General features: G+C 40.0%; 1 protein-coding gene across 5 annotated transcripts in view; it reads right to left on the minus strand.

Moving 5' to 3' along the window:
- RIOK1 (RIO kinase 1) overlaps positions 1 to 6505 on the minus strand; it is a 31725-nt gene extending 25220 nt beyond the window's left edge. The window contains exons 1-4 of one of the 5 annotated variants that reach the window (XM_070088440.1): positions 6240 to 6505; positions 4333 to 4535; positions 3532 to 3599; positions 139 to 281 (exon numbers count right to left, since the gene is read on the minus strand). In XM_070088440.1, coding sequence (XP_069944541.1) covers positions 139 to 281; positions 3532 to 3599; positions 4333 to 4535; positions 6240 to 6289 — 464 coding nt within the window. In that variant the 5' untranslated portion in view covers positions 6290 to 6505. Of the gene's footprint in view, positions 1 to 138; positions 282 to 3531; positions 3600 to 4332; positions 4536 to 4874; positions 5988 to 6020; positions 6044 to 6227 lie in introns of those variants that run through there. The other 4 variants (XM_070088443.1, XM_070088445.1, XM_070088442.1 and 1 more) reach the window with 4 other exon arrangements.
- Between the last annotated feature and the right edge of the window lie 9547 nt (positions 6506 to 16052).

The raw sequence follows: 16052 nt of genomic DNA on the forward strand, positions 1-16052 counted from the left end.
GAGTAAAGAGTAGTAGGAATGCATTTAATTACAAGATATAGCAAGATCTCTTATAGATAAAAGGGTTGTGTAATTAATTTTTTTTAAATATGCACACATACTCATGAGGACTAATTTATAATTATGGGTCAATATTACCTTTCATTATCAGCCCGCCTCTGTGTCTCTACCATGCGGTTTGTCACATTACCACCAAAACCTGTAAGACCTTCAAACTTCTCAAGGCAAATCTTTCCTGCATATTTCTTGAATAATTTTTCTGATGGTTGAAATTTTTCAATCTGAAAAGTAAACAATACCAACCTCAGTCTCATAAGTTTGAAGTTAGAGAGAATATTTATATAAATCACTAAATGATAACCTTCTGCCCTCATCTACCAACTCCCGCCTACCACCACCCACCATCACCACCATTCCCATACACCAACACTCGCTCCCTCACTCAACCACCAACATCCTTCTCCTCACCTATCCATCAACAACACTTCCCTTCCACTCTTTGCAATACTTGATAATGAAAATCTTTGTTTCATGCAAACATACACAGAAGTTACAATGGTTGTGTTTACAGTTCTTTTGGTAACAGTTTTGATACAATCATGATATAACTGTATGAAATTGTACTTGCACATTCAAAAGAAAGGCAACTGTTATGCAAAAAAATTTGGGCACACTACCCTAAAATTTATATACTAGAATTTAATTTTAGACATTGTGTGAAAGTAAAGTGAGTACAGTAATTCAATCTAATCATAAGGTAACCGAGGTTCAAAAAATTGGTAGCAAGAGTTGGCTAGCTGATAAGAATTTTAAGTTGAATATGATGAGAAGGTCGTATATAACGTACTGGACAACTACAAATAGCTTATATTAAATTTATATCGGATCACTGACGTAAATTTTATGGAGTGATAGAATCATAGTGATGCCAATAATGTCTACTTAAGTATTTACAATCAATCACAGGCAGGCCCTGCTTTACAGAGCTTCACTTTATGGCATTTCGCATTACAGCGCTTCGCTAATGCAGCAGTTTTTAATTATATCCATTCTTCATTTATTCAGACCAACTACAATAAATATATTCACCACTCACTAAAAGCTAATGACAAAATATTTTATGGTAAGTAATGTATAGTGCATGTGCATATTTTAGGCCTAGCTCACTTAATATATGACACTGCAAACATGTTATCAGGGTTTTATATGCACTTGAAAGTGAAAAAAGGCTATGATTCACTTTAAGCAGTAACCCAAAACTTAACCTGCCATATAAGCAGGGCCTGCCTGTAAGTGATATAACATTTTAAGTAAGATCTAATAGGTACTTTTTAACAATGTTACTGAAGCTGATGGCAGGTTGGGAACTCTTGGCATTTTCAAGGAGTATCATATTTTGGGGGCCGTTTTTCATGGAATTTCTAAACAGATTAGGCTGTACACATAGTATTTTACTGTAAACCCTCAATATAAGAGACCTTTAAAATAATGGGCAAAAATCTACTATGTAAATTATACTTCTAATGCCTTCAATATCAATGTTTATTTCAATATAATTGTAAACTGTGTGTTTTTTTTTTGTTTTTTTTAACAAGTCGGCTGTCTCCCACCGAGGCAGGGTGACCCAAAAAGAAAGAAAATCCCCAAAAAGAAAATACTTTCATCATCATTCAACACTTTCACTTCACTCACACATAATCATTGTTTTTGAAGAGGTGCTCAGAACACAACAGTTTAGAAGCAAATACGTATAAAAATGCACAACATATCCCTCCAAACTGCCAATATTCCAAACCCCTCCTTTAGAGTGCAGGCATTGTACTTCCCATTTCCAGGACTCAAGTCCGGCTATATAAAAATAACCGGTTTCCCTGAATCCCTTCACTATATATTACCCTGATTACACTCCAACAGATCGTCAGGTCCCAAATACCATTCGTCTCCATTCACTCCTATCGAACACACTCACGCACGCTTGCTGGAAGTCCAAGCCCCTTGCCCAAAAACCTCCCTTACCCCTTCCTTCCAACCTTTTCGAGGACGACCCCTACCCCGCCTTCCTTCCCCTACAGATTTATACGCTCTCCATGTCATTCTACTTTGATCCATTCTCTCTAAATGACCAAACCACCTCAACAACCCCTTTTCAGCCCTCTGACTAATACTTTTATTACTCCACACCTTCTCCTAATTTCCACACTCCAAATTTTCTGCATAATATTTACACCACATATTGCCCTTAGACAGGACATCTCCACTGCCTCCAACTGCCTCCTCGCTACTGCATTCACAACCCAAGCTTCACACCCATATAAGAGTGTTGGTACTACTATACTTTCATACATTCCCTTCTTTGCCTCCATAGATAACGTTTTTTGTCTCTACATATACCTCAATGCACCACTCACCTTTTTTCCCTCATCAATTCTATGATTAACCTCATCCTTCATAAATCCATCCGCCGACACGTCAACTCCCAAGTATCTGAAAACATTCACTTCTTCCATACTCCTCCTCCCCAATTTGATATCCAATTTTTCTTTATCTAAATCATTTGATACCCTCATCACCTTACTCTTTTCTATGTTCACTTTCAACTTTCTACCTTTACACACTCCCAAACTCGTCCACTAACCTTTGCAATTTTTCTTTAGAATCTCCCATAAGCACAGTATTATCAGCAAAAAGCAACTGTGTTAATTCCCATTTTGTATTTGATTCCCCATAATTTAATCCCACCCTTCTCCCGAACACCATAGCATTTACTTCTTTTACAACCCCATCTATAAATAGTATATTAAACAACCATGGTGACATTACACATCCCTGTCTAAGACCTACTTTTACCGGGAAGTAGTCTCCCTCTCTTCTACACACCCTAACCTGAGCCTCACTATCCTCATAAAAACTCTTTACAAGCATATATATACACACCCCTCTGGGTTTTCTTCTATTTTCTTTCTAGTTCTTGTTCTTTCTTATTTCCTCTTCTCTCCATGGGGAAGTGGAACAGAATTTTTCCTCCATAAGCCATGCATGTTGTAATAGGTGACTAAAATGCCGGGAGCAAGGGGCTAGTAACCCCTTCTCCTGTATAAATTACTAAATTTAAAAAGAGAAACTTTCGTTTTTCTTTTTGGGCCACCCTGCCTTGGTGGGATACGGCCGGTTTGCTGAAAGAAAGAAATATACACACGCATACAGAGTGGTCCCTTGAGTTGCAACATTAATCCATTCCAGAAGACATATTGCATCTCTAGTTCCTTAGATGAAGAGCTCTTCAGCAGATCAAGGCACCCCCCCCCATCCCCTCAATCTACCTGTTGCTGCTCTTGCAACATTGCATAGCTCCTGATGATGCATGGATAAGTGTGAAAGAGCTTGAGCTGAAGATTTCCATCCTCCTGTGGCTGGTTTTCATGGTAAGGAAGAACCAACATATTCTTAGTTGAATATGATTGTTTGTCCTTTTTGAACTGTAAAATGTATGAATAACAATTTTAAACCCTGTAATTAGTTTGGTACACTGACCTTTTGCGACTGATTACTTGAGTGGTTGGGTCCAATTTGGTTATTCTGATGATACTGCTTTGTTAGATCTGTGGAAGGTTTCAGCTTAATAAGGAATTTGTAAACTTCACTTTTGTAGTAAACTTAAAATGATTCATATACAAATCTTGTGTATCTAAAAATTATCATATGAACTTTAACCTAAAGAATAAAAATTCACAGTATCATGGCTGTAACAATTCATCAATAACCCACACTTAGGAAAGGAACCTTATGACAATGTTATGGGCCATCCTGAATCATTATTAAGTCACAGCTAGGGTGAAAAAGTGGAGACCTTTTCTAATTTCCTCTCCTTAGTTGTGATTTGTATTGAACTAATGAATAAACAAATGTTTCAAAACTTAAGTAAAACCATCTATTATTCAAGATGTCACTGTACTGAACTAATGATTTAAAAATTTATAAAGAGCTTTTTCCTAAAATTAAAACTAATTATGTACCTGGAAATTGTGAGAAGTAGACAGCTTCCATGTACCATTCACAAAAGAATAAGCTTAATGAATAGCAAAAAAAGTAATACTCCACTGATAAAACCTCACATACTTTGTGAAACAGAGTATGGCAAATTAGACGAGAAATATATTTTCATAAAAGATTTAGGTAAAAATGTGTACTAGTAAATATTATTGAATCAAAATAAATATTAAGAGATAACTTGGAAGGAACGATATTCACAGGAACAAAATTAAAACTAAACTTTTGTATAAATTTCATGGTTCTGCATGTACAGTAATTCCAATCTCCATTATAATACTATACCTTTGCTATATTCATCAATACAGTATGCATCATCATCATAATCAGAATCTCCATAGTCATAGTCATCGAATATATCTTCGTATTCTGAGGAAGCATTCTTAATTTGTTGCTGTTGTTGAGAGTTATCTCCCTCATCCTCATCCCAGTTCTCCTCTACAGTTTTTACCATGGGCAGCGAGCGGCATGGCTGACGTGAACTCTCACTGAAATAGTCAAATCAATGTTTTATTTAACAAAATTAAGAAGAGTACAGCCGTAGTGTGCAGCTACCCTAGGATGTGAATAACATATATTAAATAGATACTATGCCAGCCCAGCACACAACACAGCACCTCTACAGATCCTGGAAACATAATGGCAATTATTATTTTTATTATTATATTTGGGTGGAGGTACTAAACTCATAGACATCACACAGGAAGTTTATTATTATAATTAGGGGGAAAACACAAAACCTGTATGGGTTATACAGCACCTGGGGAATGAGATGCAATGAGACTCAAGTCATAGGAGAGAACAAATGGTTAAAAAAAAAAACTCACTAAAATCAAAGAAATTTCTTCTGAGGAACCAAAGATTTCGAATAGTAGTAGTAGTAGTAGTAGTAGTAGCTGTGACAGTTAAGGAGCACTCTTGACTGCATAGATCCCTCAGTGCTCACAGCCAAAAAGAATATACAATAAGTTTATTTAGGTACTGGTACACAGTCATATAAATTTAGGTGATTATAATATCATACATAGTAATATATGTGTAAATTACCTAGGATAACCCAATTATTAATATTATAAGCATTAAACCCCTTTAGGGTCATAAAGCACTGCAGGATAACCCAATAAAGTAAGACAGTGACTTATTTCCATTGGGGTCCCTGTAATATCTTATTATTTAAAGCCTTGCTAAAAGATGCAACAGAAATCAATCAAACTGGGAATAACATCATAAAAATATGGATAAAATTAAAAAACAATAAAAGCAATGAACAGTCGACAAAATAAATACAATCATACTAAGTTTAAACAGACACTCTTTTAAAAGTTCCCCAACGTCCATACAGGCACCCTGGGAATACTAAAACCCTGATGAGTGTGGAAAGGACTAAGCGGCATATCACAAGCAATCCAAGAGGGGTGGTGGAACACCTGTACACAGGTGGCTATGGGTGAGGTGTGTGTGCCTGATCTTCAATCAACAGAGAAACTCCTCACAGAGACAATTTCTGTTTAAGGAGTTGGGACAAACACCCTTATCCTGCCATACCATGTATAACATATTCCCAGTCTGCAGGGCCCACTGGGCCTGCCACTTCCCAAGTACATATCTGTGAATATGGCACATGAAGTCGCTGTATGGCAAAAGTCTTCTGTAGAGTGGGCTGTCCATGGCAGCCTCTGTCTCTGCATCCGGACGTTCATTTCCCAGAACACCAACTTAGCCGGGCACCACAGAATGGCACATCCTTGTAGACAAAATACACAGTAAATGGAGAAGTAAGGCAGCTAACAGGACAATAGTGAGAACTGCATGAAGCTCCACAGTGAAGACAGTGGGCTCTCCCAGTCCCTGGACTCATTATGTAGATCTGTAATCTTTTGACTACCGTCTACAGGATGGGTATGGGGTGCATAATAAAGATATTAAACTAAACTCTTGGTAAGTGAGCACAGAAAGATCCTTGAAGCACGAACCAAGTCATCCTCCAAGACATTGGTGAAGATCATTACGGTGCTCGACACTGAGTTAAAAGGTTTACATTCACTGCCAACAAAGATGCACCTCAGATACCAAGGTAGCAAGGACAGAAGCCAACCTTTCTGGTCATGTCCCTATATAAAGAGTTCTTCACTGGTATCAAGGTAACTTTTTTAAAGATGCATGCTAATTACATGACCTACTTTAGTACTTACGAATCTTCGTCAGCGTCACTAAACTGTCCCTCGTGGTACTCCAGCTCCATTATTAAAATACTATTACTTCATTATCTTATAAAACTCAAAATTCTCAACATAATATCTTCGGCTCTATTTACCAAACTCCGTCTCTCTCAAACAGTCATTGTCGAAGTTAAAGAGTTAAATTAAAATAATGCCTTCCTTAAAATTGTCTTCAGAAAATGTGCAAATTTGCCAGTTTCTCTTCTTGTTGGGGATTGTTAAGGGCCACTGACAACTTCTCTGTACAAGAACATTAAACAAAGTAGTAGATCTTATTTCTATAAAGAATGTATTTACAGTCGATACAAAAAAATAAGATATTATTGACATACTTTGTAGAAAGTACCTGGTTATACAGAGCACATCTACTTGTAGCATATAACTACATACAGGAAGGTTTTGCAACATTAGGGGTTTTAGTTACATAACAAACTTTAACCTTTGTGAAGGTTGTTGGTGTTGGTCGAATACAAATACAGATATTAATCTAAATTTCACTATTTACAGCACAATAAAATGAAGGCCCAAGGAATGTACAACTTCTTAGGCAAATTGTACTTAAAATTAATTCAGTAAATTCAAAATAAAAATCGTGTGTATGCTGGGAGGCAGTTGAACACTCTTGGGCCCCTGACACTGCCGAGCCTTTTGCTTTCTTAGGGAGTGATTTTCGTGTGCAAATTTGCTACTAATCCCTCTAGGATTTTTCAAGTGCATAATCATGTATCTCTCCCGCCTGTGTCCCAGGGAATAGAAGTCGAGGAACTTCAACCGTTCCCAGTAATTGATAAATAATTGATAAATAATTGATAAATGACATGCCCATGCACTCTGCCCCAGGGCCAGACTCATGGAACTCTGTGTTCATCAAGAACTGCAAGAAGCCCCTATCACGAGCCTTTTCCATCCTATGGAGAGGGAGCATGGACACGGGGGTCGTCCCACAGTTACTAAAAACAACAGACATAGCCCCACTCCACAAAGGGGGCAGTAAAGCAACAGCAAAGAACTACAGACCAATAGCACTAATATCCCATATCATAAAAATCTTTGAAAGGGTCCTAAGAAGCAAGATCACCACCCATCTAGAAACCCATCAGTTACACAACCCAGGGCAACATGGGTTTAGAACAGGTCGCTCCTGTCTGTCTCAACTACTGGATCACTACGACAAGGTCCTAAATGCACTAGAAGACAAAAAGAATGCAGATGTAATATATACAGACTTTGCAAAAGCCTTCGACAAGTGTGACCATGGCGTAATAGCGCACAAAATGCGCGCTAAAGGAATAACAGGAAAAGTCGGTCGATGGATCTATAATTTCCTCACTAACAGAACACAGAGAGTAGTCGTCAACAGAGTAAAGTCCGAGGCAGCTACGGTGAAAAGCTCTGTTCCACAAGGCACAGTACTAGCTCCCATCTTGTTCCTCATCCTCATATCCGACATAGACAAGGATGTCAGCCACAGCACCGTGTCTTCCTTTGCAGATGACACCCGAATCTGCATGACAGTGTCTTCCATTGCAGACACTGCAAGGCTCCAGGCGGACATCAACCAAATCTTTCAGTGGGCTGCAGAAAACAATATGAAGTTCAACGATGAGAAATTTCAATTACTCAGATATGGTAAACATGAGGAAATTAAATCTTCATCAGAGTACAAAACAAATTCTGGCCACGAAATAGAGCGAAACACCAACGTCAAAGACCTGGGAGTGATTATGTCGGAGGATCTCACCTTCAAGGACCATAACATTGTATCAATCGCATCTGCTAGAAAAATGACAGGATGGATAATGAGAACCTTCAAAACTAGGGAGGCCAAGCCCATGATGACACTCTTCAGGTCACTTGTTCTATCTAGGCTGGAATATTGCTGCACTCTAACAGCACCTTTCAAGGCAGGTGAAATTGCCGACCTAGAAAATGTACAGAGAACTTTCACGGCGCGCATAACGGAGATAAAACACCTCAATTACTGGGAGCGCTTGAGGTTCCTAAACCTGTATTCCCTGGAATGCAGGCGGGAGAGATACATGATTATATACACCTGGAAAATCCTAGAGGGACTAGTACCGAACTTGCACACGAAAATCACTCACTACGAAAGCAAAAGACTTGGCAGACGATGCACCATCCCCCCAATGAAAAGCAGGGGTGTCACTAGCACGTTAAGAGACCATACAATAAGTGTCAGGGGCCCGAGACTGTTCAACTGCCTCCCAGCACACATAAGGGGGATTACCAACAGACCCCTGGCAGTCTTCAAGCTGGCACTGGACAAGCACCTAAAGTCAGTTCCTGATCAGCCGGGCTGTGGCTCGTACGTTGGTTTGCGTGCAGCCAGCAGCAACAGCCTGGTTGATCAGGCGCTGATCCACCAGGAGGCCTGGTCACAGACCGGGCCGCGGGGGCGTTGACCCCCGAAACTCTCTCCAGGTAAACTCCAGGTATAAAGATTACAATGTTGAATTTACAGAATTTGGTTGTTGTGTGGTTTACATGTAGTTAAATAATGATTACAGAGTGTACCACTAGAACGCCTAGCATGGCTAGGCATTTCGGGCAGACTTAGTTTAATTCTTTATTTTAAAATATTACAAATTATGAGGTAAGTTGGTATTATGGCTAAGTGACTAAATACTAGTTTGTGAGTTTAGCAATGTGAATGCTTTTGTTTTGGCACAGTACATAGTTTCAGTATTGGAGTATCATAGGATTCATTATTTTAAGATTGAGATTAATATTTCTGTTTATGGTCAAATGGGTGAGTGAGTGTAAGTGTGAACCACCAGGTGGTATTCGTGTAGTTAGTTGATGGGGTTTATCAGGGAGATAAGATGTTTTCTAATGGTAGTTTTGAAGGTGATGAATGTGTCTCCAGTTCTAGAGTTCTCAGGTAGGGTGTTCCAGATTTTAGGGCCTTTGACATACATTGAATTTTTGTAAAGGTTTAGTCGGACACGAGGAATGTCGTAGAGATGTTTGTGTCTGGTGTTATGCCTGTGGGTTCTGTCACAACTATCAAGAAAGCGTTTTAGGTCAAGGTTGATATTGGAGTTTAAGGTCTTGTAGATGTAGATAGCACAGTAGTAAGTGTGGATGTACTGAACAGGGAGTAAGTTTAGATCTATGAAGAGTGGGGGGGTGTGTTGCCAGGGATGGGATTTAGTGAATATTCTTACTGCAGCTTTTTGTTGGGTTATTATTGGCTTTAGGTGTGTTGCTGCAGTTGATCCCCAAGCACAAATAGCATAGGTGAGGTATGGATAAATAAGTGAGTGGTATTACCTGGAGTTTACCTGGAGAGAGTTCCGGGGGTCAACGCCCCCGCGGCCGGGTCTGTGACCAGGCCTCCTGGTGGATCAGAGCCTGATCAACCAGGCTGTTGCTGCTGGCTGCACGCAAACCAAGGTACGAGCCACAGCCCGGCTGGTCAGGAACCGACTTTAGGTGCTTGTCCAGTGCCAGCTTGAAGACTCACAGGGGTCTGTTGGTAATCCCCCTTATGTATGCTGGGAGGCAGTTGAACAGTCTCAGGCCCCTGACACTTATTATATGGTCTCTTAACGTGCTAGTGACACCCCTGCTTTTCATTGGGGGGATGTTGCATCGTCTGCCAAGTTTTTTGCTTTCGTAGTGAGTGATTTTCGTGTGCAAGTTCGGTACTAGTCCCTCTAGGATTTTCCAGGTGTATATAATCATGTATCTCTCCCGCCTGCGTTCCAGGGAATACAGGTTCAGGAACCTCAAGCGCTCCCAGTAATTGAGGTGTTTTATCTCCGTTATGCGCGCCGTAAAGGTTCTCTGTACATTTTCTAGGTCAGCAATTTCACCTGCCTTGAAAGGTGCTGTTAGTGTGCAGCAATATTCCAGCCTAGATAGAACAAGTGACCTGAAGAGTGTCATCATGGGCTTGGCCTCCCTAGCTTTGAAGGTTCATATTATCCATCCTGTCATTTTTCTAGCAGATGCGATTGATACAATGTTATGGTCATTGAAGGTGAGATCCTCCGACATGATCACTCCCAGGTCTTTGACGTTGGTATTTCGCTCTATTTTGTGGCCAGAATTTGTTTTGTACTCTGATGAAGATTTAATTTCCTCGTGTTTACCATATCTGAGTAATTGAAATTTCTCGTCGTTGAACTTCATATTGTTTTCTGCAGCCCACTGAAAGATTCGGTTGATGTCCGCCTGGAGCCTTGCAGTGTCTGCAATGGAAGACACTGTCATGCAGATTCGGGTGTCATCTGCAAAGGAAGACACGGTGCTGTGGCTGACATCCTTGTCTATGTCGGATATGAGGATGAGGAACAAGATGGGAGCGAGTACTGTGCCTTGTGGAACAGAGCTTTTCACCGTAGCTGCCTCGGACTTCACTCTGTTGACGTCTACTCTGTGTTCTGTTAGTGAGGAAATTATAGATCCATCGACCGACTTTTCCTGTTATCCCTTTAGCACGCATTTTGTGCGCTATTACGCCATGGTCACACTTGTCGAAGGCTTTTGCAAAGTCTGTATATATTACATCTGCATTCTTTTTATCTTCTAGTGCATTTAGGACCTTGTTGTAGTGATCCAATAGTTGAGACAGACAGGAGCGACCTGTTCTAAACCCATGTTGCGCTGGGTTGTGTAACTGATGGGTTTCTAGATGGGTGGTGATCTTGCTTCTTAGGACCCTTTCAAAGATTTTTATGATATGGGATGTTAGTGCTATCGGTCTGTAGTTCTTTGCTGTTGCTTTACTGCCTCCTTTGTGGAGTGGGGCTATGTCTGTTGTTTTTAGTAACTGTGGGACGACCCCCGTGTCCATGCTCCCTCTCCATAGGATGGAAAAGGCTTGTGATAGGGGCTTCTTGCAGTTCTTGATGAACACAGAGTTCCATGAGTCTGGCCCTGGGGCAGAGTGCATGGGCATGTCATTTATCGCCTGTTCGAAGTCATTTGGCGTCAGGATAACATCAGATAGGCTTGTGTTAATCAAATTTTGTGGCTCTCTCATAAAAAATTCATTTTGATCTTCGACTCTCAGTCTGGTTAGCGGCTTGCTAAAAACTGAGTCATATTGGGACTTGAGTAGCTCACTCATTTCCTTGCTGTCATCTGTGTAGGACCCATCTTGTTTAAGTAGGGGCCCAATACTGGACGTTGTTCTCGATTTTGATTTGGCATAGAAGAAGAAATACTTTGGGTTTCTTTCGATTTCATTTATGGCTTTTAGTTCTTCCCGCGATTCCTGACTCCTAAAGGATTCTTTTAGCTTAAGTTCGATGCTTGCTATTTCTCTGACCAGTGTCTCCCTACGCATTTCAGATATATTGACCTCTTTTAGCCGCTCTGTTATTCTTTTCCGTCGCCTGTAAAGGGAGACGGAAAAGAATAACAGAGCGGCTAAAAGAGGTCAATATATCTGAAATGCGTAGGGAGACACTGGTCAGAAGGCATTTTGCGGCACGTAGTATCAAATTCAAATTCAAATTCAAATTCAAATTCAAAGTTTATTCTCTATAAAGATTACAATGTTGAATTTACAGAATTTGGTTGTTGTGTGGTTTACATGTAGTTAAATAATGATTACAGAGTGTACCACTAGAACGCCTAGCATGGCTAGGCATTTCGGGCAGACTTAGTTTAATTCTTTATTTTAAAATATTACAAATTATGAGGTAAGTTGGTATTATGGCTAAGTGACTAAATACTAGTTTGTGAGTTTAGCAATGTGAATGCTTTTGTTTTGGCACAGTACATAATTTCAGTATTGGAGTATCATAGGATTCATTATTTTAAGATTGAGATTAATATTTCTGTTTATGGTCAAATGGGTGAGTGAAAGTGTGAACCACCAGGTGGTATTCGTGTGGTTAGTTGATGGGGTGTATCAGGGAGATAAGATGTTTTCTAATGGTAGTTTTGAAGGTGATGAATGTGTCTGCAGTTCTAGAGTTCTCAGGTAGGATGTTCCAGATTTTAGGGCCTTTGACATACATTGAATTTTTGTAAAGGTTTAGTCGGACACGGGGAATGTCGTAGAGATGTTTGTGTCTGGTGTTATGCCTGTGGGTTCTGTCACAACTATCAAGAAAGCGTTTTAGGTCAAGGTTGATATTGGAGTTTAAGGTCCTGTAGATGTAGATTGCACAGTAGTAAGTGTGGATGTACTGAACAGGGAGTAAATTTAGATCTATGAAGAGTGGGGGGGTGTATCTTGGAGAGGATCCCAACCGTTTTGGATACTTTTTTGGTTATGTGTTGGATATGGGTGCTGAAATTCAGGTTGTTGTCAAGGTATAGGCCTAGGAATTTGCCCTCATTATGTCTGGTAATTAGAGTGTTGTCGATCTTAATGTTAATTTGTGCATCTCCTGCTCTGCTACCAAACATAATATAGTAGGTTTTGTCAGTGTTAAGCGTAAGTTTATTGGCTGTCATCCAAGTCGATATTTTGATCAGCTCCTCGTTAACAATGGTGTTGAGGGTGGCAAGATTAGGGTGAGAGATGACATAAGTCGTGTCGTCAGCAAAGAGAATGGGTTTCAGGTGTTGGGATACGTTTGGAAGATCATTGATGTATATGAGGAGGAGCAGGGGACCAAGGACACTTCCCTGCGGAACTCCAGTATCAAGTGGCCGTGTTGTTGATGCTGTGTCTTTAATGGTAACATACTGATACCTATTAGTAAGGTAAGATTTGAAATAAGCAAGCGCATGGCCTCTTATACCGTAATGGTCAAGTTTGTGGAGTAGGATGTCGTGGTCTACTGTGTCAAAAGCTTTTCTTGGTCAATAAAAATTCCTAGTGGATATTCCTTATTTTCCAATGCTGTGTAAAGCAGATCTAGCATTTTTATGATTGCATCATTAGTGCTTTTATTTTTCCTAAATCCAAATTGGCAGGGGTTGAGTATGTTTTGTGCTGTTATAAATGAATATAGTCTCCTGTGCACGAGTTTCTCAAAGATTTTGGATAGCAATGGTAAGTTTGATATTGGCCTATAGTTGTTTAAGTCTGTAGGGTCACCACCTTTATGTATTGGTGTAACCCTTGCCATCTTGAGTAGTTTCGGGAAGGTGCTAGTTTCTAGTGACTTGTTAAAAAGTAATGAAATAGCATGCGAAAGGATATGGGCCGCTCGCTTGTACAGTAATGGTGGGACATTAGACAGATTCCCTGAGTTGTTTTTAAATGACTTTATAATCTCGGTGACTTCCGAGGGCTCAGTTGGTGCAAGATAGAAGGAATTTGGGAAATTCCCATCTAGGTAGTCCCCGGCATGGGCATTAGTATGTGGGATTTTATTGGCGAGATTAGATCCTATGGTTGAGAAGAAGTCGTTTATCTTGTTAGCTGTGTCAGTGGGATGTAATGGTGTTTCATTAGGTTTAGTTAGGACAATATTCTTGTTTTTTTTTCAGTTTGTGAGTCTCTAGAATCTGAGAGAGTGTTTTCCAGGTCTTTTTTTATACTTATGTTTGCCGTGAAGGTTCTCTACATTTTTCTAGGCCAGCAATTTCACCTGCCATGAAAGGTGCTGTTAGTGTGCAGCAATATTCCAACATAGAACAAGCGACCTGAAAAGTCATCAGAGGATTGGCATCCCTAGTTTTGAAGGTTCTCATTATCTATCCTGTAGTGTAGTGTGGTGACAATTTGTATATACATTTAGTTTTAATTAAGATGAAGATTTTATTTTTAAATGATTCACTATTTAATTAAAGTTGTATCAACAACGGCTACGTGACAATATTGTAGCCTTTATTTTATTTTTATTTTTTCCGGTTACAGACAGGGCCGCGGGGGCGTTGACCCCCGGAACTCTCTCCAGGTAAACTCCAGGTAACTGAGGATGAGGCCATCCAGTCTACCACAGCCAAATCTGAGACCGAACCTCTGCAAAGTGTGGAAGAGCCCAACTTCCCTGCAAAGGATGCTGGTGATACCAGAATGCCATCACTCACACCAGTTGTGGAGGAGCTAGCCATCCCTGCTAGCACATATGGAACTGTACATCTGCACTACCTATACATACGCCTACACCTGAATATGGGGATAAGCATGTCAGTTTTCCCAATACACACATCTACAACAGTCAGACGAACACCACACTTGTAACCCCTCTGAAAGCTGGAGATGAGTCAGATGTGCAGGACCTACCTACAATGAGTGATGAGGCAGTCTTGCCACAGGCACCATCAGAGAACAGTAACGTAACCATGGTACCTGTTAAGGTGATAGGTGTTAAGGAAAGAACTACCTCAGAAGTGCCATCCACTGGAGAGGCATTGGATTCGCCTGACCTTCCTCAAATTATAACAAACTTGCAGGAAAAAACTGAGCAACTTGAACAGATATTGACGAGTTTAATAAATATATGTAGTCAGGATGATGCTCTTGAGTATGTTGATCATGTAAAAAGTGGAACAATCTCTGTTCATTTTCAAGCAATTTGTATGAAAGAAGCCCATAACTCATGGCTTCAAGACTTGCCTTGGAACTGTCTGCCAAGATGCCGAAAAATGCTTAAAGTAAAAGGTTCTGAAGATAAACACGTACAAATTATGCTATTTGCTTTTAAGTGTCTGCACACTGTAGGCAAACCATAATAGTCTTACCATCTTATGAGCAAGGATTGTAATAACTCATTATAATGAATACATTACAAATCTTTTCGTGGAACATTGCTTCCATCAGGAAGCGGTTGCCTGACTTACATCATATTAGTGCAACCAAGAATATTGATGTTATCTGTTTGCAGGAATGTAGACTGAAAGATGGAGCACCTCCACCAAAGTTGCATGGATATGCAGCTTATAACTTAAGGTCAACCAACTGTTGTGTGATGTATGTCAGAAAGAACTTGCCACATTCACTCCTTGCCCTGCAGAGTCGAGTAAACATGCAATATCATGGTGTCAAAGTATATGCAGGCGATTTTTCCCTAAACATTTTAATCTCTATGCCCCAGCCAACCAGCTTCGACCTGATGCCTTACCAGATCGCATTAATAGTGAACCTACCCTCGTTCTTGGAGACTTTAATGCCAGGCATAAGAATATTGGTAGGTCTATAACAAACACCATTGGAACTAAACTAGTGAAATTGCTAAATGAGCATGATAATGTTCGAATTGTGGGCACTAATGAGCCTACTCACATATATGGTGGCATACTAGATCTGTGTCTTGGATTTAATACATCATATACGATGCATGACTCTGTCATAGTTGATGATCTTCTATCTGATCACTTCCCTAGACTCACAACTTTCAATCTTGATCACATCTCCAGTAATCAAGGAGCTAAATACAAAAGGAGGAAAGTTATTCTCAACCCAGAGCACGGAGACAACTTTATTAACCAACTGGATCAATGGTATAGGAATTACGAGCCCATTGGCACACAAAAATTAAATGATGATTTAGTTGCCACTATTGAGACTGTCCTCACAGATCAAGTAGGCAGGAGAAGGAAACATAGGACCTCCACTATAAATAACAATAAAAACCAATGTAAATACTATAATGATCCAGAGTTACGCAATCTAACACATGCAGCTAGGAGGATTGGTAAAGCATACCGTGAATGTAGAACCCCAGACCTGCTCAGAACGTTCCAAGCTGCACTAACAAATGCAAGGAATAGAAAGCAAGAACTTAGGCAACAGGAATGGGAACAATTTGTTAGTAGATTAAATAGGTCCACCCCTTTAAGTTTGGCTTGGAAAGGTATAAATAAAATAACCAGGAAAAAGACTGGCAATGTTGCTCATCCCTTTCCTCT

Source organism: Cherax quadricarinatus, chromosome 24, assembly GCF_038502225.1.
Source record: "Cherax quadricarinatus isolate ZL_2023a chromosome 24, ASM3850222v1, whole genome shotgun sequence".
In the NCBI taxonomy this organism is placed as follows: Eukaryota; Metazoa; Arthropoda; class Malacostraca; order Decapoda; family Parastacidae; genus Cherax; species Cherax quadricarinatus.